Below are 22983 nucleotides of genomic sequence, written 5' to 3'. Positions count from 1 at the left end.
TAACAAAACCATAATGATCAAATTTCAGTTGTTAGCATTAAATTACGAACATACATCTGAAAACTGTAGAAAAATGAAATAAAGGGTCAAAAGGAGTTGCATGTATCATGAATTACAGGCTGGGTGTATTTTTCAGATGTTTTTCACACCGATGTATGTGCATGTCAGGCTGGATTTACATATCTACCTCGGAAGTACAGTAACACAAAAATCTAAAACCGAAACTGCACCAACAAAGTTTGTAAAATTCAGAGACAGATGGAGCACATAATTTATCTTCCACTCTGTTAGAGTAGGGTAGTGGTGTTCTTGTTTAATCGCGTGTCCAGGGAAGGATCAAAGTGTTAATACGGTAGCTCACTCTATTGCTGGCATGAAAATGTATGTCTCTTCCTCAGAACTGAACATACAAAAATTCTCGTTTTGTGCAGCGCACGTCGCGGGTGCAGGCATCGTGATGGCGACCATGCTGATGCAGTTCAGCACCATTGGCAACCTGGGCATGGTGAACCTGCAGAGCATCGAGGTGCACCCCACGTGTCTCCGCCAGATCGCAACGAGTGTCGAGTGGGCAGTTGCCGGGGTTGCCATGTCTTCCCTGCCCTACCTGGCTTTGATGGTACGTGAAATGTAAGGCGTTGCACATCAGTAGCTGGAGAAAAGCATTATTGCTCGATTACAAGGTTGTTCATCCAAATTCCGTCGCAGACGCTGCAGGGTAGGGGTTTTGGACCATACAGAGGTATGTTAAAATTCTGAGAGCACATGATCGAAGAAGCGCCAAGTACAACATTAGTTCCTCCGACCCACACTATCTGAACTATCGGGACACCCGTCTGTAAAGCGAAATTGACCACTAGATGTCACGAGATGCAGACGCGCCATTATAAAACGAGGCGAGGAGTATTGTGTTGTCAGTAGAGAAACAGTGACAGCTGAATTTGACTTTCAGAAGAGTTCAGTGCTTTGATCGTGGACTGTCATTGGCTATTACCTGAGTAGCGTATCATCAGGGACATTTCAACTCCTCTAAAGCTGCCTACGTTGACTGTTGGTGATGTGATTGTGAAGTGGAAACGCGAAGGAACGATCACAGTTAAACCAAAATCAGACAGATCAGACATCATATACTGATGGACAGGGACCATCGAGCATTATGGAGTTTGGTCGAAAGAAACCGGTGGACGTACTGACTTGGGAGTTAAAAAGTGATTTGAGCAATTCAGCTAGCACATTGACGGTACATATGGAGTCAAAAGAATGGAATACAGTTATCGACCAGGTGTTCGTAATCCATCCATTTATGTAATCAGTTCTAAGCGACAGTTGACATGGTGTAAAGAATGACGCCACTGGACACTGGATGACTGGAGACGTGTAATTTGGAGTGATGAATCACGCTATACCCTGTGACTATCCGATGGGAGGGTTCGAGTTTGGCAAATGCCTCGAGAACATTATCTGCCATCAATGCCAATACTGAAGTATGGAGGAGGTGGTGCTACCACACGGGGGGGGGGGGGGGGGGGGGGGGTTCTGGGGTTATAGTGTGGTCCCCCTACTGCGTTTAAGGAAACGGTAAAGGCAAAAGGATATGAACACACTTTACACCATTATATACAGTGTACAGTAGCGCAACAGTTCAGAAACAATGACTGGATCAACACGACAATTCACCTTGTCATAAACCAATGTCTGTGAAGCAATGGTTTGTAGACAGATTCATTCCTGAAATGGACTGGCCTGCCCAAAGTCCAGACCTGAATTCAACAGAACACTTTTGGAATCTGATAGTACTTCGACTTCGCTCCAGATCTTCTCTGGTTTCGGCTATTGAGGAAGGATGGGTGGCCATTCCTCCACATACGTTCAAACTACTCATTGAAAGTGTCCTCATTGGAAAGGGTGAAGGGAGGACACATCCATTATTAACTTCCACGTATAGGTGATGGAACACTTTTGATAAGATAGTGTAAATCTCGTGAAGAAAATGAAGAACATTGCAGTAATATCAGATATACTGTATTCAAGTTCATACCGAGATGTATCGGTAGTAATTCTGCCAGAGCGCCATTCTAAACTGTAGCAGGAGAGAGTGACACCACAATATCGTTTTGCGATGTTTATATAAATATGGATATAGCAGATTGATGCAATTATTATCGCTTACATTCCCTTAACATGAGGTAAACAATGGTCTCCATTGACAATGAACCTGATACAAAATGTGAAGAAATCAAAAAGACAGATCCAATATGTCTCAGAAAATCACTTTGTTGTAAATTTTCAACCAGTATAATTACGAATTTGAGACAAAAGCTGTAAAAGTTTAGATTATAGTTCCAATACGACGGATAAATTCCAAAAGAATAACTGTATTTTTCTCTTAGACGTATTTCTCTCTCGTTGATACTTTTCATAAACCAGCGTAAACAATAAGGACCACATCTGACAAGGTAGAATTTAAACCTGTCATATTGCCCTGGATGGGATGGAAAATGAAACATTATTTACGATCCTCGGAGTATTCTATTTTCCTGAAGGTCAGAGAGTTGTTTGTACAGCGCCTGATAGTTCAGCTGTACTGAAATTCTGTACATTTGGGGAAATACTTGGTGGTCATAACTAAACTGGCAGTGTTCCTAGCGCTGCAGTGCTGGCTATACACATCACAGGACGTTGTAACATCGTACGTATATCCATTAGCTGGCGCGCTCGCGGGGTGTACTAAAAAAAAGTTTCACTTTCCGCCACAGGTGAAAATATAGAGCAGCCAGAATGTGATGTAGGTCCAGGGAAAGAAGGGTCAAATGTGCTTTGTCCATCCAAAGAATATTCCCCAGCCCCATGTCATCCAGTCCTGTGCGTGCCACAAAACGAAAGACAAAGTCACGGCTTTGTAGCCTATCTTGGATCTTCATTTTGTGCACATTCTGAATCTCGTAGGGGTACCAGTGAAAATCTTTAGAACAATTAACCAGGGAAGAGACAATTTCTGTGACAACTTGAGCGGTGGATGCAAATTTTAAAGCGAGTGCTGCACTTCATCAACAACTGCCATGGGAATGGGCTGCTTCCCTTTCCCATCTGCACCACCATTGTTCACCTGTTTCTTCAGGTTAATTGATCGTATTCCTTAGCCCATTTACTATCATGGGGCCTCTTCGCAGTTGTTCCTGTCGGCGATATACCCACCCTGCAGCGATGTTGTTGCTGTCGTTGTGATAAAACAACTTTGCCAGCAGTGTACGTCTTTTTCTCAACGGCCATTGCGTTTCATACACCCTTTACACCAACAGTCACTTCATAAAAGAAATCAAAACGTATCGCCTAGTGACATACACCATACTGACGTCAAAACACCAGACATTTCACATTCTGAGTGCTTACAGTGCCATATTTTCAACTGGTAGCAGCAAGTACAACTACGGGTATAATTTTTTTCAGCATGCTTTACAAGCTCAACGATTAATGAACGTACCTACGATGTTTCAGCGTCCAGCAACGTGTACTACCTGCACTGCAGCTCTTAAAACACCATCACTAAAACTACACCTACTGGGTATTTGTTTTAGCACCATTATATGGAATGGCCAATAAATAATTTATAACTGCTTGTGTATTTGTTTAGTAATAATGGAAATAGGTCATTCTCGTTGACATAAAGATCTACATAGCTGTGTGTAACATGCATATAATAATTTTTTCATAGTGTGGAGCCAGAGTCGTAATATATTTCTTTAAAGTCAGTACCGCCATTAGAATCTTGTTTATTTACAGTGTTACAGTTACACTTACACAATCATGATTTCGACTTCAAAGTGCTATTATCAAGTGTTTTCTGAAAGCAGATTAGACAATAAGAGTGAAATACATAACAAGTGATGTAACCATATAAGAATCCATATTTATAATGCTTACTTACAAGTCTTATAAATCTCCTAAGATGGCATACTGCCGTATTAAAATGCACTATTAGATACATTGTCTAAGAGTCGGTATTTCTGGCAGAGCCTACTGCTTTGTTTCATTACTGAGTACACCATCTTGACTGAATGACAGTTGGCTAAGTGTCAAATTGTCTTGGTCAAAGAAATTCCTGTTACAAGCAGGTGACTTTTTTTTTTTAATCTTTGGACTCAGTGTATGGTAGGGAAGGAAAGGTTAGGAGCAATTTATTTTCTTTGGTAGTTGTTACATCTTTGCAGGACCTGTTTATCTTAGTATGCAATGAAGTTGCCTGCTCATAAACATAAACAGTAACAAACCTCTCGATAATATTCGCTGCATCCATAAATATAACAGTCAAGCTAATCATTGTCGTTGTTTAAAGTACATTTTAATAGGTAAATATACAGCTTTGTATATGAAATTAACACATGGCCAACTGTAAGTTGTGTAATTTTGCCTCAATTCAGAATTAATACAATATAGTGCAATTACTTACTCTACTCACTGATTAATTAACCAGTGAGTTTTGAAGCAATATTTATGACGTACATATCATCAGACATGTAAATCCTGTTATATGTGGTAGAACATTACTTAGGAATAAGTGCAAATAATAGAGGTATGTGAAACAGGACCTGTACATAAAAGTATTTCAGCAAATAAAAGAATCAAACGATTTCATGTTAAACAACACATTTAAATTCAGCATAATATAATGAGTAGGGATATCCTAGTATTTGTTAATAGTTGATGAGATGCAATTACAAATGTGAGTGCACCATGGTATTGATACATATGGCTGCAATCTTGGTGATATAAATATTATTTACATGTTATAGTAGTGATGTCTTACTTATATGATGTAAAGATGATATAGTAATGTTAACAACTTAATCAGTTACCACATATGAAAGCCCCAAGTGGGTCAACTCCTATTTCTTAACAACAAAGATAAATGTAACATTATTGATCATAGTTACTTCTTAGAGAGGTAATAAACAATTGAGAAGAAATACAAGGTCAAGAAAACTATGAATCATTCATTGAAGACTGTAGGCATATGGAATGGGAGTGTAAGGAGGGGTGTAGAAGGATGGATTGGGCGCTACCAATTGACTAATGAAATGAAGGAGAAGCTATTATAGGGGGTGGGGGAAGGGTAGCTAATAAAGGAATAAGAATCAAAAGGTGAAGTGAATTCTTAAAAAAATTTAAATACACCTATAGTAAATAGTCATTTTTAAATGTTAAATCTGGGATCAAATATAGCATATGTTAGGGTATTGTGTGGGAATGATGTGTCTAAAGTGAAGGTACATTTAAGTGTGTATCAGTACATTCTCTGTGTGGACTCATAAATGCTAGTGTTTTATGTGTTAAATAGTTGTGATACTAAAATTTATTCCATAAATTTAATAAAATAAAAGGTTTTATTGAGACTTTCTCAGTCTGTCCTTTGGTTAATGATAGAAGTGAGGTATGAAGAGGGATACTGACTCCTCATGAAAGTAGTATGTCTCAGAAGGAGGAAAGGGTTAGTGAATCAGTGGTTAGCAATAATCCCTGAGGGAGGTGATGGGCATGATAACAATACATCCAGGGAAGGGGGGAGGGGAGGGGGATGCTGAAGAAGAGAGGAATTATGCATAACAATGTGAATAAAACCCTAATAAATTAGAGAATACGAAGGAGACAATGTTATAAAAAGCAAAAGGGGAGAAAAGACATAAATATCCCACATTGTGAACTATCAAAGGAATAGTCCACAAATATATTCATCTCAAAATATAAATTTGGTGGCCAGGGTATACATATCCAATTATAATATAATACATTTTATTTATTAACAGATTTCTCACAGGAAACTTCTATCATTATTCCTTGGTTAAAGATCACACTCCCCCCCCCCCAACTCCCACACTCCTCTTAAAATACTCCCTTTTCTTCACTTACTTAGATGTCTACATATTATTATGTGTTAATATTTTTATTTTTGAGTATTTTTTCACTTCACATTTTTATTCTCATTCCTTTATTAGTTATCCTTCCCCCTCCCCTCCCCCAACAATAGCTTCTCCTTCATTTCAGTAGTCATTTGGTAGCCCCCCATCCGTCCTTCAACACCCCCCCTTACACTCCCACTCCATATGCCTACAGTCTTCAATAAATGACTCATAGTAATCTTGACCTTATGTTTCTTCTCAATTGTTCATTACCTCTCTAAGAAGTAACTATGATCAACAATGTTACATTTATCTTTGTTGTTAAGAAATAGAAGTTAACCCACTTGGGGCTTTCATATGTGGTTGCTGATTACGTTGATAACATTACTACGTCATCTATACATCATATAGGTAAGACGTCACTACTATAACATGTAAATAATATTCATAGCATCAAGATTGCAGCCATATGTATCAATACCATGGTGCACTCACATTTTTAATTGCATCTCATCAACCATTAACAAATACTAGCCAACTGTCATTCAGTCAAGATGGTATACTCAGTAGTGAAACAAAGCAGTAGGCTCTGCCAGAAATATCGACTCTTAGACAATGTATCTAATAGTGTATTTTAATACGGCAGTATGCCATCTTAGGAGATTTTTAAGACTTGTAAGTAAGCATTATAAATATGGATTCTTATATGGTTATAGCACTTGTTATGTATTTCACTGTTATTGTTTAATCTGCTTTCAGGAAGCACTTGATAATAGCACTTTGAAGCCGAAATCATGATTGTGTAAGTGTAACTGTAACACTATAAATAAACAAGATTCTAATAGAGGTACTGACATTGTTGTTATATGCATGTATTACATATCTTTATCATTTTTCATTTATTGCAATTTATAACATAGATGTTAATAACTTTTTAATAATAATTTTATGAATGTGGTAATAATTATAGTGAACTCGTCTCACTACCGTGAATCCGACGCTGTCTAGATTTTTCTTATCATGTCCTGGAGTGGTTTCACAAGGAGAGGACATGACGTAGGGATCACGTATTTACTTGAAACTTTCTACAGCTGCAGTAGGCCATTTAAACAACATATGTGCAAGGAGTAAGGTGCACTATTCTGGAAATTGCGAGAGTATCGCAAGAGAAGTTTTGTGCCTCTATGTGCCTGTGCGAAAATGCTGGTGGAAAGACCTAATTGTGGGCAAATGGTACAGCCGGAGTTGTAGCCCAGCGTGTTTGGACAGAGGGTTAGCTGCCCTCTGTAATGAGAAAGAAAAAAAACCAAGTGAATGGACCAACGAAGCCGGCCGGGGTGGCCAAGCGGTTAAAGGCGCTACAGTCTGAAACCGCGCGGCCGCTACGGTCGCAGGTTCGAATCCTGCCTCGGGCATTGATGTGTATGATGTCCTTAGGTTAGTTAGGTTTAAGTAGTTCTAAGTTCTAGGGGACTGATGACCTTAGAAGTTAAGTCCCATAGTGCTCAGAGCCAGGACCAACGACGAACTTGAGCGAGTATCACGGGAAGTCCGCCTCGAACTAATTCAACGAACAAAATGAGCTAAAAAATAAAAGTAGTTAGATCTCGCACTTAGGAAGAAGGACGTGTGCGAGGCGACGGTTCGAATCCAGCTACAGTGACTGCTAGTTCTTAATCTATATTTTTCCCACCACCTGTGACATTATTTAATTTATATGACATTTGAGAGCTAATACGATGAAAAAGATAATCCAACGTGCATTTTCGTGAGGTTGTTGTGAATTTCATATGTTATTTGACTGTTTACTATTTTTAACTAAATTTTCAAGGACCGGCGACAGGCTTGGAAAGCCCAGACTAAACTCGATATATAATAATGCGACTGACTTTATTCACAGTCACTAACATAGTAAATCACAATGTGTCAGAATACAAGAGTAATGTACAATTACCCGTCGGATGTGCTCTCGACATCACATGTTGCAGGATGGTGTTTGTCACACAAACGTGGAAAACAAATTGAAATGGTATCTACTGGTTCGAATTAATGCAGTTTTCCATCATTTACAGGGAATATTAAGAGATTCTAAGGAGAAACGTAACTCGTTGACATTTTGAAAAATTTCTCTTTCTTCCGACAGTTTGGATGAAAACTATGCCTAACGCGAAATTTTGGGAAATTTATAGGCGCTGACAATTGGTGATGTACGATGGAATCTAATTAAAGATATTAAGTAGTCAAATGACATGAAATGCACTAAAACGCCATGTAAATACACAAGTTTTTTTATTATATTACCTCTCAAATGTCATCTAAGTTAAATAATATGAGAAGTAATGAAAAAAATAGTTAACGAATACGTTTGAGCAGGAGTCGAAACGTCGCCTCATAAATGTTCTTCTTATGAAGCTCGAACGCTAATCACTTGACTACCACGAATTCGAACGGTCAGCACCTTCGTACAGGTACATCAGTTACATAATTGATGCGTAAAAAATCTCTTGCGATTTCACGGAATTGCCACAGTAGCACATCATGCTACTTTCACATTTTGTTGTTTTAATGGTCTAATAAGGTTTACAAAATTTGAAGTAAATCTGTGATCCCAACTTCATGGCCTCTGCTCGTTAGTATTTTCAGAGAGTATTTTCAGCTTCAGTTTTAACGTAGTCAGTTCGTGGGTCATTTTGCCTGACTTCACCAAGGACGTGGCGGCGCACCCATTCCTACCACTTCGGATTTTCCAAGACGCTGGACCACTGCAGCCGGCCAAGCGATCCCACACGTCCGTCCACAGCTCTCTACAATAGCCCGTGTACTCTGCCCAGCGCCAGCTCCGACTTCCTGGCCCAGCAACTTCACGGCAACTTGCCAGCTATACACTACCCAACCAGATAACCTACTCTGAAATATTGTGCTTAGCGGACTCGCCTTTCATGTCACAGTACGACGAAAGTTGCTGTAGTTGACAGAGGACAGTTCTGCCTTTAGTTCTCTGAAGCTGAATGCTATTCAATTTCGAAGCTTTTCCATCTGTTCTTCAGGTCTACTGTGGCACTCAGCATGCTCTTGAAAACGTCCCCATCTGTTGAGTCAGGGGTCGAGACATGGCTGCACGATCCGTTACATCCATGCGGATAAGATGCCTGTCATCTCGACTGTTAGTGATACGATGCCGTTGGGATCCAGCACGGCGTTCCATATTACCCTCCTGAACCCACCGATTCCATATTCTGCTAACAGTCATTGGACCTCGACCAACGCGAGCAGCAGTGTCGCGATACGATAAACCGCAATCGCGAAAGGCTACAATCCGACCTTTACCAAAGTCGGAAACGTGATGGTACGCATTTCTCCTCCTTACACGAGGCATCACAACAACGTTTCACCAGGCAACGACGGTCAACTGCTGTTTGTGTATGAGAAATCGGTTGGAAACTTTCCTCAAGTCAGCACGTTGTAGGTGTCACCACCGGCGCCAACCTTGTGTGAACGCTCTGAAACGCTAATCATTTGCATATCACATCGTGTTCCTCCTGTCGGTTAAATTTCGCGTCTGTAGCACGTCATCTTCGTAGTATAGGAATTTTAATGGCCAGTAGTGTATATCTCGAGAATTTGCTGTATAAGAGTGATTGGTTTAAAATCTGGTACACGAGTACTAAAACTGAAATGTTGCACAGCATTCGTAGTGATATGTAAGATTACAGATGGCGCATGGTCATTCAGCTTGCCATATTATCTTTCAAGAATATTTCTGGTAACCAGTCAAAAGCTAGCTTATAAGCAACGTCATATGAAGTTACCCTCACTCCACTTTGGCATAAACAATCAAGAGCAATTTACAGGCCTATACCTTTGACGTCACTGTCTAACAGCATTATTGACCATGTTTCACACTCGCGTATTTTGAAGTTTATGGAGAGCAAAAATTTGTTTATAAATGAAAGTGGATTCCTTAAGCGTGTATCTTGCAGAACGCAACTCGTTCTGTTCTCGCATGAAATCCAGAGCGCCTAGGTTGATGCCGTATTCTTTTACTTTTCTATGATCGGACGTGAAACAGGAATATACGAAGTCTCCTGGTAGCCCTGTCAGCCAACTAGCAGCCGTCAATATGGAACGAGTCAACTATGGCGCGAAGATTCGTTTGAAGCTGGAGGAGGAAAGAGACCAAAAATTAAGAGATCCAACATCCAGAATAGTGAGGAAGGCATCGGAGTTTCTCAACAGGCCTTCACTGGAAGAAAATGTCATTCAAAAGCTCCTCCCGCGGGCACCTCGACCACCTATTGTCTCGCAAACGTTCACAAGAGGTACACACCTCCACGCTCTACCGTGAGCACATCTGGCCAGCCTCCTTACCCCGCACGTTGGTCTCACTGTGCATCGTATAAGGAACACGACCCACTTCATCAGGCGAATTAAATGCCTGCTCCTTGGAGAAGAAGATATTATCGTCAGCTTTAATGTGCTCTGAATATTCACGTGCCTTCCCATCGAGCATTCTATAGACCTGCCCTCCCAGTTATTTGACGGCGCTGTTATGGATTTATTAAAGCACACTCTGACGTCATCATATTTTCTATATGATGGAGAGTATTTTAATCAGACTGACGGCGTCGCGATGTGCTGTCCATTAGCTCCAGTTTTAGCCAACCTGTTTATGGCGCGTTTTGACGGTATCGCTCTGGACACAACTGTTGCAAAGTCTAGTTGATTTTATCGTTACGTCGACGACACTTTCGCTGTCTGGTCTCAAAGACGTGAAATGCTGGGAGAATTCTTGGACCAAATCAACAACTGCGATGCCACTACCCGAATTTACTGTATTATTATTAGACGACGTGGCATCGCCCTTGTATACACCCTCTATATACTCCTTCGACCTTTCTGCTTTCCCTTCTTTGCTTAGAACTGGGTTTCCATCTGAATCACTGGATATGGGGTGATAATGCGCTATTTCCATTGAATAACTGATTACACGAGGGGAGTGCAATTGAAACCACAAAATTATTATTACCTCCAAACTTTACACACTGTAGAGAATTTGGTTTGACTATTACACAAACTGACTCACAAAATATAAATGTACTGGTTATGGCGTCGGTATAAGAACCACTGTTCATAATAATACTCTTGTAAGATAACTTCCCAAGCAACCCGTTGCAATTAACACAGCATTGTACCATGCAGTGACATTTGCCTCAGAGCGGGGAACCGCACTATTTTGCCGCTCACAGCTCATCTCCGTCGAAATACCACGTCTTACAAGCCTCAGTGTCCATTTAGCTTGTAGCCATACGATGAGCGAAGTCCATATCTGTTTTCAGATCACTTCTAAATGGTCTGTTAGCAACGTTGCCATAGCACACACCGGCAGTCACTTTTACGCCACTTAACACTTGTTCTGCGTCAGAGCTACGCCAACTTACTTCTACCGCCAATATTACGTGCCAACCTGTACACTAGTCTCGTTCTTGGGGATTCCCCCCACACCTAAACATTATTTTACATTACGCCAAGTTCTCTATTTACAATTAAACATACCATAGCGTTACAATATTCAATTACAATCATTTTCATATATTAAAGTAATATTACATTTATATTTTTACTACACGTAACAATATTATTTAGTTTAATTGTTTTGTTATTTCGCTGTCAGAGTGCAGCACAAGCCAGACACTGTCTCCTCCATAGCGTTATTTAATTTAGCTGCCACAAGGCGGAAGCACTTCCGCTTTGCCTTCGATTTTGGCCCACAGATGGCATAAGCGTCCACTTTCTCTACCGTTGCGCCTTGACTATGCCTGGCATTCACTAGACGGCACGTTGTAACATTACACAATATGCATGACAACAACAAGCTCATGATCGACTTAGAAACAGATGGTGCCGTACCATTCCTTGACATGCTCGTCCGCCCTAAAGTATATGATTATCCCAGCCACACGGCCTGGTATCCGTCGCAGAAGTATTCTGTTCTGAAGACCATGGTGCATCAAGCGGAAGACGTCTCAGACATTAAAAACCTACCGAGGGAACTGAGTCACTTACGGAAAGTATTCAAGGAAAACGGCTACAACAACCGCCAGATTTCACAAGCAATATTTCTGAAAACACAGACATATAAGGACCCCAAGGAGGACTCTTAAGAATCTTGGGTTTTTGCGTTTCTGTGGCTCAGTAAAAGGAAAAATTACCTGGCTCCCAGGGAGGTATAAGAACGGTTCAGTCATCAGTGCTCCAATTAAAACTCGACTCATGAGGGCTATGAAAGACGATGTAGGCATCAGAACGCCAGGAGAATCTAAAATACTGTATGGGTGTGGGTAGTTTTATGTAGAACTGACTGTGCGTACTCTTGAACACATCACGAGGGATGCTTTCGCCTTCAGTACCCTGACAAATCAGCGGTAGCAGAGTACGCACTAGAAAACTGACAACATATTGTTTTGGAAGAGACAAATGAGGTTACAGTACTAACAATTCTTGGGACAGCGTAATAAAAGAAGCTACCGTGATAAAAAATTTGTTACGATAAAGAAAACCTCTGCCCAACTAGTGCAGCTCTCGTAAAAGTACAATAAATGGTACACTAAATGTTTTGCATACTTTATTTACTTTTAACAGACATTCTGCTTTTCATTATAGTTTAACTTTTGAAATAACTGATTACGAAAGAAATATTATCCACTAATACCAGTCAGACAAAAAGGACAATATTTGTTCAGACAGTTTCTTATGCTACCAACAGATGGCGTTACCGGTTGCGGTTACAGAAGAATGCCACATTGTTTGAAATATCCCAGATCGGATTTTGAACTGTAATTAATAAACTAATAAATAAATTATTCTGTCCTTTTATGTTTCGAAACTGAGTGAGTTTAGGTGTATGTTACTGTCTCGACATAACTGTGTCCCCACAAAATGTTGACGAAGTAGTGGACAAAATGAAGAAATTGTGCTACGTTGGAAGCAAAATAAAGAAAGACGGAGAAGGCAAGAAGGATATACAAGTATAAATGCACAGACAGACAGACATTTCTCGCTGAAAGAAATCTACTAGCATCAAACATATGCTTTAATACGAGAAAGTTATTTTCTTGTGACACACTGCCTCAATAAAGACAGCGGCCTGCAGCTTAGCACGGCTTGGGAACACTGAGCAAGGTGGCGCAGTGGTTACAAGGGACATCTTTCCCTTGCAGCTCTGTTATTTGAACAGGAGGGAGCGTAGAGCTTTAACAGGGTTGCTACCCCATTCATAACGCCTTTGACTATGCGTTCTCCCGGCTCTTTTTCTACATTCTGTAACTTTAATCCATCCGTAGTCAAAATTCAACAATTCCTGCCGCTGATGCCAACATTGTTATGTACGTATATGACTGAAAGGAACCTATCTCTTCACAAATGACTTCTTGCAAAATAGCAATATCAATATGATTAGTTCGAAGCAAATTTCCCGAAAATATTTATCTTTATTTCATTCCTTGTCCCATGAATGGCTCTGAGCACTATGGGGCTTAAGATCTGAGGTCATCAGTCCCCTAGAACATAGAACTACTTACACCTAACTAACATAAGGACATCACAAGCATCCATGCCCCAAGTAGGATTCGAACCTTCGACCGTAGCAGTCGGGCAGTTCCGGGCCAAAGCGCCTAAAACCGCTCGGCCATCGCGGCCGGCCTGTCCCATAAATATTTAACGTTAGCGCATCCCCCAGCATTAACTCCAAGCAGCCAACAAGATTCATTTTCTCTTCATGCGGAAAGCTGCGAGTTACAGCTAGACTGCGAGAATCTCTCTCCTGCAGGCTGCGCTGTTGTACTTTACGACAATGCTGTTTCATTCACAGAGCGACCAAATTATTCATTCACTTATCGATGTTAGTTTCTTGTAGTAGAATAGGTGTAAATGTTTTAATGCGATTTCCAAATAAATATGTCAGGTGACGGCAATAAACGTGAAGTTCTTCATAGATTAGATTAGATTAATACTTGTTCCATAGATCATGAATACGACATTTCGTAATGATGTGGAACGTGTCAGGTTAATAAAAGATGTCTGTACAAGATATTACATTACATAAGATATTGCATTACACTAATGTTTAAGTTGGTTTTTTTCCCTTAATTCATATCTAAAAATTCAGCCAATGAGTAGAAGGAGTTGTCATCTAGAAATTCTTTCAATTTATTTTTAAATGTTAGTTGGCTATCTGTCAGGCTTTTGATGCTGTTTGGTAGGTGGCCAAAGACTTTTGTGGCAGCATAATTTACCCCTTTCTGTGCTGAAGTCAGATTTAACCCTGCATAGTGAAGATCATCCTTTCTCCTGGTGTTATAGCTATGCACACTGCTATTACTTTTGAACTGGGTTGGATTATTAACAACAAATTTCATAAGTGAATATATATTTTGTGAGGTTACCTAGATCCTTAAATAGATGTCTGCGGGATAACCATGGGTGGGGTCCAGCAATTATTCTGATTACACGCTATTGATCAATGAATACTTTTCTACTCAATGATGAATTATCCCAGAATATGATGCCATACGAAAGCAGTGAATGAAAGCAGGCATAGTAAGCTAATTAACTGAGATTCTTATCACCAAAATTTGCAATAACCCTAATAGCATACGTAGCTGAACTCAGACATTTCAGCAGACCATCAATGTGTTGCTTCCAGTTTAACCTCTCATCAATGGACACACCTAAAAATTTTGAAAATTCTACCTTAGCTACAGACTTCTGTTCAAAATCTATATTTATTACTGGAGTTGTGCCAGTTACTGTACGGAACTGTATATACTGTGTTTTATCAAAATTTAAAGCGAGTCCTTTTGCTGAGAACCACTTAATAATTTTGTGAAAAACATCATTTACAATTACATCACTTAGTTCTTGGTTTTTGGATGTTATTACTATACTTGTATCATCAGCAAAAAGAACTAACTTTGCATCTTCATCAATGTGGAATGGTAAGTCATTAATGTATATCAAGAACAGTAAAGGACCTAAGACCAAACCCTGTGGGACCCCGTACTTGATAGCCCCCCCCCCCCCCCCCCCCCAGTTTGAGGAATCAGCTCTTGTTTTAACATTACATGAACCACTTATTTCAACTTTCTGCATTCTTCCAGTTAAGTATGAATTAAACCATTTGTGCACTGCCCCACTCAAACCATAATGATTTAGCTTATCTAAAAGAATTCAATGATTTACACAATCAAAGGCCTTTGAGAGATCACAAAAAAATATGAATGGGTGATGTCCGGTCATTCAGAGCATTTAATATTTGATCAATGAAAGCGTGTATAGCATTTTCTGTTGAAAAGCCTTTCTGAAAATCAAACTGACATTTTGTTAGTACTTTATTTTTACATATATGGGAGGCTACTCTTGAATACGTAACTTTCTCAAAAATTGTTGATAGAGCTGTCAGAAGAGAGATTGGGCGGTAGGTGTTGACATCTGATGTATCCCCCTTTTTATGCAATGGTTTTACAATGGCATATTTCAGTCTATCGGGGAAAACCCCCTGCTCCAAAGAGCTATTACATACGTGGCTGAGAATCCTACTTATCTGTGGAGAACAAGCTTTAAGTACCTTGCTGGAAATTCCATAATTTCCGTAAGAGCTTTTACTTTTCAGTGAGTTTATTATTTTATTGATTTCAGAGGGAGAGGTTGGTGGAATTTGTTTCAAACTGCACAGGTATGGCCTCTTCTATTAATAGCCTTGCCTCTTCTAGTGAAGATCTAGATCCTATTTTCTCCACAACATTTAAAAAATGATTATTGAAAATATTTTCAATTTCTGATTGTTTGTTAGTACACTTGTCATTCAGTTTTATGGCACTGAAGTCTTCCTGTGCTCTTGGTTGCCCTGTTTCCCTTTCAATGATACTCCAAATTGCTTTAATTTTATTATCAGAGTTACTGATCTCAGACATGATACACATGCTTCTGGAATTTTTAATAACTTTTCTTAGTACTGCACAATAGTTTTTATAATATTGAACAATTTCAGGGTCAGTACTCCCTCTTGCTGTTAGATACAGTTCTCTTTTACAGTTTCAAGATATTCTTATTTCTTTAGTTAGCCAAGGTTTTTTATATGTTTTCTTGGTATTATGTTTAACTATTTTCTTGGGAAAACAATTTTCAAATACCATTAAAAATGTATCGTGAAATAAGTTATATTTCAAGTTGCATCGGGTTCCTTACACACTTCATCCCAGTCTAGCTGCTGTAGGCTTTCCCTAAAGTTTGCAATATTTATATTGTTAATTGAACGCACTGGCGAGTAGGTTTATTTTCCGCATTTACAACTTTTTCGAACAGGGATCTGAGAGAGGGACTCGAATTTTTTACTTTTGAAAACACAATAATGAACTGCAGAAACATGTGTCGGCTAGAGAACTGTACAGAGAATAGTAAACGAAAGGGTCAAAGCTGTAGAAATCTTGGTTTCTTGCAGCCTGGAAACCATCGAAATCTAAAGAAACCTGTGACACAAAGTGGTGGCTCTGAAATGTTTATAAGTAGTGAATACTCGAAATCAGAAAAACTTGTCACGATTATGACTGAGGAAATTGGGTTCAAAGGTAGCGCTTGGTCAACGCAAAGAATTTTAAAAGACATTGTTTTCAAATATAGTAAGAAGAGAGTTTTTGATTGAAAGAAGTGACATAGGTGCAGCACGATCTCTTATAAAGATGCACGATACAAGAGAAGTGTATTATCTTGCTGAAACATTGGTGAATCAGAATTGTTCCATGAATACCCGCTGGAAAATGAGCGGTGGTACTGGCGGTTTTAAAGTTCCCGTAGGAAACGGTTCTCTGATGATTATTCTCTTTTTCTGGTTTTGTTGTTGGTAGTGAACTTATAATTGGGTGTAAGAACAACAGCAGTGACTACCATTAGGAAAGAACGTTGTCAGTTTCAAAGTGGTTCACTGGGTAATTCTTGTCATACGTTGCTTCGAAGTCGGTCATTGTAATTACCATGCCTGTTATCATTCAGCTGTAAAAAACACGAAGTACAAACACCAGGAAAGCGGATATTGTGCTCTGGCTTAAAAATAAAAATACCGCGTGCAGTATAAGTCAGACTCCCGACGAACTTCTGCAGCTCGTTACCTTATAGAAGTCACGCGACAGAACGTAGAAATTTGACTCTGTTGCACGTGAATGAGGTTTCAGGGGTTTCTTATTCAACAGCCTCTGCATACCTTACTTTATAGATGAGGCATGGTTGCATCTTCCAGGCTACATCAACACGCGTTAACTGGTGTTAACCCCCATATCATCCATGAAACACCACTGCATGATGAAAAGGTCAGTGTGTGGTGCTCGGTGTCAGCTTCCAGGAGTGATGGCCCCATTTTCTTTGATATGACTAAAGACTCTACAGTTTACACGGACATCTTCAATACATTTGTGGAGCAGCTGGATGACATCGAACTTACATAAAAGCTTAACTACAAGATGGAGCAGCGTGCCGCACGCCTAGCGCTTCCATGTAACTTGTAACAAGTGTCCACGATGACCGAACAACCGCCCCCCCCCCCCACTCTCTCACCCGTGCTTGTGGCGGTATCTTAAAAGCTGAGTGTACAGCCACAGACCACGCACAACAGCAGAACTTCGTCACCCCAGGACACACGAAATAAACAACACTGATGAGAATACACTTCACACAATGCCACGGAATACGGCGAAAAGAGTGCACTTGTGCATCTATGCTGGTGAAGGACACTTCCAGCATTTGCTGTGAGGAGTTTGTGTGAATGTATGTATGTGATCTCTCAATGGTATTTATCATCTCCTAAAATTGCAAATATGTCCCATTATTGGTTCAGATATCTTTAAAGTAGCTCATGTTTATATGGACTGAACTGCATGTCGATGTAGGTGCGAAGGCGTAGCAAGATTTCAAATTAGAGAGTATACAAATGTTGAAGTCGAGTTTTCAGATAGTGTAGGATCTGATTAGGTGTTTATTGTATGTTAGGAGAGGTGCGAATTTGATGAGGGGGCAAAGGATCCACATGAGGGAAACTAAACAGATATTGAAAGGGAGAACAGAGTGCAAGACGCTCAAGGATTTAGAGGGAGTAGTAGGACGTTGGTGGACAGTACATCCATGCAACACTGGCATAGCAGACTGTAGGTCAGATCATGGTCACATCATGGTCATGGTCAGGCCTAGAACTTTATCTGACAGCTTCGTGGTGAATGTGGAAAATGGATTTGACCTTTTGCTTCAGTTAGAAACTGGCGAGCCTCAAACAGTTGCAGGTGTAGACAGGGTACAACAAACTTTCAGCAGCAAATTGAAAAGTAAGAAAGTAGGGTAAGCAGTAAAGAGAAAGAAAGTGTTGTTGTTAGGTAGTTCCCATGGAAGAGGTGTTGGCCAACTTTTTCAGGATGAACTAGGATCAGAATACCAGGTCACCAATTTTTTTTAAACCTAGTGCTGGTCTGGAGCACATGACAGAGGATTTAGGATCACTTTGCAAAGAGTTCACTAAGAAAGACAGCGTGGTTATAGTGGGTTGGGCAGGTAATAGTATTGACAGAGATCCTGGGTGCAGTATAGAGTGTGACTTGGCAAAGATTGCATCAGCATCAAAGCATACTAGTGTTGAGTTTGTATCTGTTCTTGGGCCTCATTTGAACTCTTCTGTCAAGAGAGTTAATTAGGAGTTGAAACAGTTGCTTATGTCTGGTGCAGGGTCACACATTGGTGTGGTTCCTGTTGATTCTATCAGTAGGTGGGATTATACTAGGCATGGCCTTCACCTCAACAGGAAGGGGAAGGGTAAACCGGCTGGGGAAATAGCAGGAAAGTTGAAGGGGGGAGGCACTGTCATGAGTGATAAAATACCAGTGGTTACAAGGTTCAGAAAAGACCCTTTTTTAGGGTAGTGTCCAAATTTTAGGAGAGGTTAGGACTGAGACAAACCAGTTTGAGAAAGAAACCAAAAAACATAATTCTAGCTTATTACATCAGCATAAACAGCCATTTGTTAAGAATTTTCAGCAGTCAGCAGATATTTTAACTCAGTCAATGTGAAATGTCAGCTATCTTTATTGCATCAAAATATTCGAGGACTAAGAAATACAATTAATGAATTAATTATCTGCATAGATGAATTAGAGACTTCAAACCCAGCTGACATAATCTGCCTCTCTGAACATTCTGTGACCACTGGTATAGAACTTTTAAGTGTTACAGGGTTTAGGTTAGCATCTCACTTTTGTAGATCAGATATGGAGAAAGGAGAAGTTGCAACATTCATCAGGAACTGTCATAAATTTAAGAACATAGACATTTATAAATTTTGCCTAGAACAGCATATGCAAGTATTTGCAACAGAAGTAGAATTTCACAAAAAATCCTTCATAATATTAAGTGTATATCGAGCACCTGCAGGTAACTTTAATCTGTTCGTAAACCACCTTGAAGCTGTACTGGCCCATTTAACACTCAAAAACAAAGAAATAGTGGTTGCTGGTGATTTCAATGTAGATTTCCTTAAAGGCTCTTATTTGAGTTAGTAACACTATCATTCAACTTAATTTCCACTGTAATGTTTCCCACTAGGGTAGCCAATTTCTCACAAACAGCCATTGATAATATCGTTATAGAAAAGTCCAATGAACAAAATTATATTACAAAACCAATAATCAATGGCCTCTCAGATCATGGCATGCAGTTCCTTCTGTTAAATGTTAATACTGAACAGGATATAAAATCTGTTAAATCTGATCTCAAGATGGTAATCAATAAGCCAAAAATTGATTATTTTAGGACACTCCTCAGAGACATTCACTGGACTGATGTTTACAGTGCTCATGGCATGAATGAAAAATATAACACTTTTGCTAATCAAGTGCTTACTTTATTCGAACACTGTTTTCCCCAAAAACTTACCAAGGTTAGAGCAAAGTCTATAAAGAAGCCACAGATTACTCAAGGAATAGAGGTATCTTGTGAAACAAAAAGAAAACTGTATCTGTCAATCCGAAACAGTTCCGATGTTGATGCTATACCACATTCCAAGAAATACTGCAAACTATTAAAGACTGTAATATGGACATCAAAGCCAATATATTACAAGGAAAAGATAGTCATATCAGATAACAAAATAAAGACAATATGGGATATAGTGAAGGAGGAGACCGATAGAACCAGACATGAAGAGGGACAAATAGCACTAAAAGTAAATGATACATTGGTGACAGATGTGTATAGGGTCACAGAACGTTTTAACAAACATTTCATATCTGTTACTGAAAAGATGGGGTTGTCAGATTCTGTAGATGCTGCTGTGGAATACCTCAGATGAGACATTTCAAGTAACTTCCATAATATGAATTTGACCTTCACTACCCCAACAGAAATAATATCCATCATAAAATCTTTAAAATCAAAAATATCTAGTGGGTATGATGAAATATCAGCAAAGCTAATTAAAGAATATGATTCTGAATTAAGTAACATATTAAGCTATCTGTGTAACCAGTCGTTTATCAGTGGAATAATTCCTGAATGGTTAAAATATGCTGAAGTTAAGCCACTGTTTAAGAAGGGAGATAAAGAAATAGCATCAAATTTCCGTCGAATTTCACTTTTGCCAGCATTTTCAAAAATTTTAGAAAAAGTAATGTACAATCGGCTTTATAACCACCTTGTCTCAAATAACATACTGTCAAAGTCACAGTTCGAATTTCTAAAGGGTTCTGATACTGAGAAGGCTATCTACACTTACAGTGAAAATGTGCTTAATTCATTAGATAAAAAATTGCAGGCAACTGGTATATTTTGTGATTAAGTAAATTAGAATATTACAGTGTAACAGGAAATGCTGCAAAATGGTTCAAATCTTATATCTCTGGCAGGAAACAAAGTGTGTTATTAGGAAAGAGACGTGTATCAAGCTATCAAGCATCATCCAACTGGGAACTAATTATATGTGGGGTCCCACAAGGTTCCATTTTAGGGCCCTTGCTTTTTCTTGTGTATATCAACAACCTTTCATCAGTAACATTACCAGATGCCAAGTTCGTTTTGTTTGGCGATGATACAAACATTGCAATAAATATCAAATCAAGTGTAGTCTTAGAAAGATTGGCTAATAAAATATTTGTGGACGTTAATCACTGGTTCCTAGCCAATTCTTTGACACTAAACTTTGAAAAAACTCACTACGCACAGTTCAGAACTCGTAAAGGGTGTCCCACGAGTATATGCCTAACATATGATGACAAGCAGATAGAAGAAGTTGACAGTGTTAAATTCTTGGGATTACAGGTTGATAATAAATTCAACTGGGAAAAGCACACCACAGAACTGCTAAAGCGTCTTAACAAATCTCTATTTGCAATGCGAATTGTGTCAGACATAGGTGATATAAAAATGAAAAAACTGGCATACTATGCTTACTTTCATTCCATAATGTAATATGGGATTATTTTTTGGGGTAATTCATCAAGCCAAGCTAAAGTTTTCCAGGCACAAAAACGTGCAGTAAGAGTTATATGTGGTGTGAACTCAAGAACATCCTGCAGAAGCCTGTTTAGGGAACTAGGAATACTAACTACTGCTTCCCAATATATTTATCACTTTTTCAAAGCAACAGGTCAATTCATGGAATCAATACTAGAAATAAGAATAATCTTCACAAGGATTTAAAAGTCACTTAGTCTTGTACAAAAAGGTGTGCATTATTCAGGAACAGAAATTTTCAATAGCTTGCCAGTAGCCATCAAAAGCTTAACAACCACTGAAATTCAATTTAAGAGAAGCCTAAAGGATTTATTGGTGGCCAACTGCTACTACTCCATTGATGAATTTCTCAGTAGAACCAACTGATTTGTGTGCGTGTATATATTATATATAAGTACAATATAACTTGTGCACAATTTCAGTGCAGTAATGTGTTCATTGTAAATAAATATTATAGTAGTTGTATTATACGTTTATTACCTTATAAATAAATAAAAAAACTTTTTTTTATATTACATTCAGTGCATTAGTATTTGTAAAATGATACTTTCATATATTGCTCATTAAAAAATGACGATCATTTCACTTGGGGCCTGTGGAATGGTACATTAGTTTATTTGTCTGAGTTGTTAATATTTGTGATGTATTGTTGTTTTTCCGACATGTTCTACATCCGGGAGGACCTCCTCACTGTGGATCAATTGGAATGAAAGTAAATCTAATCTAATCGAATGTGGGGGATAGTGCAGGGGTGCAATCACTTTTTTGCTCAGTTAATAGGTTTTGTAATTACAGTCTGGTGCGGCCTTTCTGTTGGGTGGTTAGCGAGGAGGTCTTAGAGTCGTAATAATTCACGTGCAAACATATCTGTGAATGGCGTCTTTCATTCTCACTACTTACAAATAGCTTTTCCTTGCACAGGACGACAAGCGACTTCCCTTCGCCATCCTCGCAGCCCTGAACTTGGTGGTGGCGTTTTCCGTGTCGTTCCTGCCAGAATCTGCGCTGCAGCGATTGCCGGAGACGTTAAGGGACGGTGCCGTCTTTGGCAGAGGACAGCGCTACTGGAGCTGGAAACCCAAACCGACACCAGAGTACGCCAAGGGATAAAGGAGTTCCAGAAGTTCCTTTTAATTTAGAAGGAACGATAATGCGATGCTGGCAACCTTCGACTTCTGTTTACTGACGGTGCACATGACTTGCTCGGCCTGCTATGAACGAATAACAGTGCACTTCGAGCCCTATTTCTAATCTGAAAACAGTAACACGAAAATTAAGCCTGACCTGGATTAGATTATAATTTATGGCCGTCATATTCAGTAAATGCTACATGCCAAAATAAACTGACATGGAAACCGCACCTACTGCGCTATCCAAAAAAGAAAAAAAAACCTCATAATGGACTTAAACTACATATTGCACTCCTAACAAAGCCTTAGTCTGCGAGTAATCCTCTTACGCTAACGTCGCCTGCATCCATACCAGTTTCCCCTCGCATTTTTAATTTTAACACTAACTCCAAAAATACTCTAATGCTATGCAACCCGCCTCGCCC

The 22983-nt window shown here is 39.3% G+C and overlaps 1 protein-coding gene across 1 annotated transcript; it reads left to right on the top strand.

The window, feature by feature from the left end:
* The first annotated feature begins 467 nt into the window (after positions 1-467).
* Positions 468-22651, top strand: LOC124787901 (solute carrier family 22 member 21-like). The gene is made up of 2 exons (XM_047254883.1): positions 468-619; positions 22350-22651. The coding sequence occupies exons 1-2, from the start codon at positions 473-475 to the stop codon at positions 22536-22538; spliced, it is 336 nt and encodes a 111-aa protein (XP_047110839.1). The 5' UTR covers positions 468-472; the 3' UTR covers positions 22539-22651.
* The last annotated feature ends 332 nt before the right edge of the window (positions 22652-22983 follow it).

The sequence above is a fragment of the Schistocerca piceifrons genome, chromosome 3 (genome assembly GCF_021461385.2).
Source record: "Schistocerca piceifrons isolate TAMUIC-IGC-003096 chromosome 3, iqSchPice1.1, whole genome shotgun sequence".
Classification (NCBI taxonomy): domain Eukaryota; kingdom Metazoa; phylum Arthropoda; class Insecta; order Orthoptera; family Acrididae; genus Schistocerca; species Schistocerca piceifrons.
The sequence above is the reverse complement of the archived record's forward strand: the minus strand, read 5'-3'. Positions and strand labels throughout refer to the sequence as shown.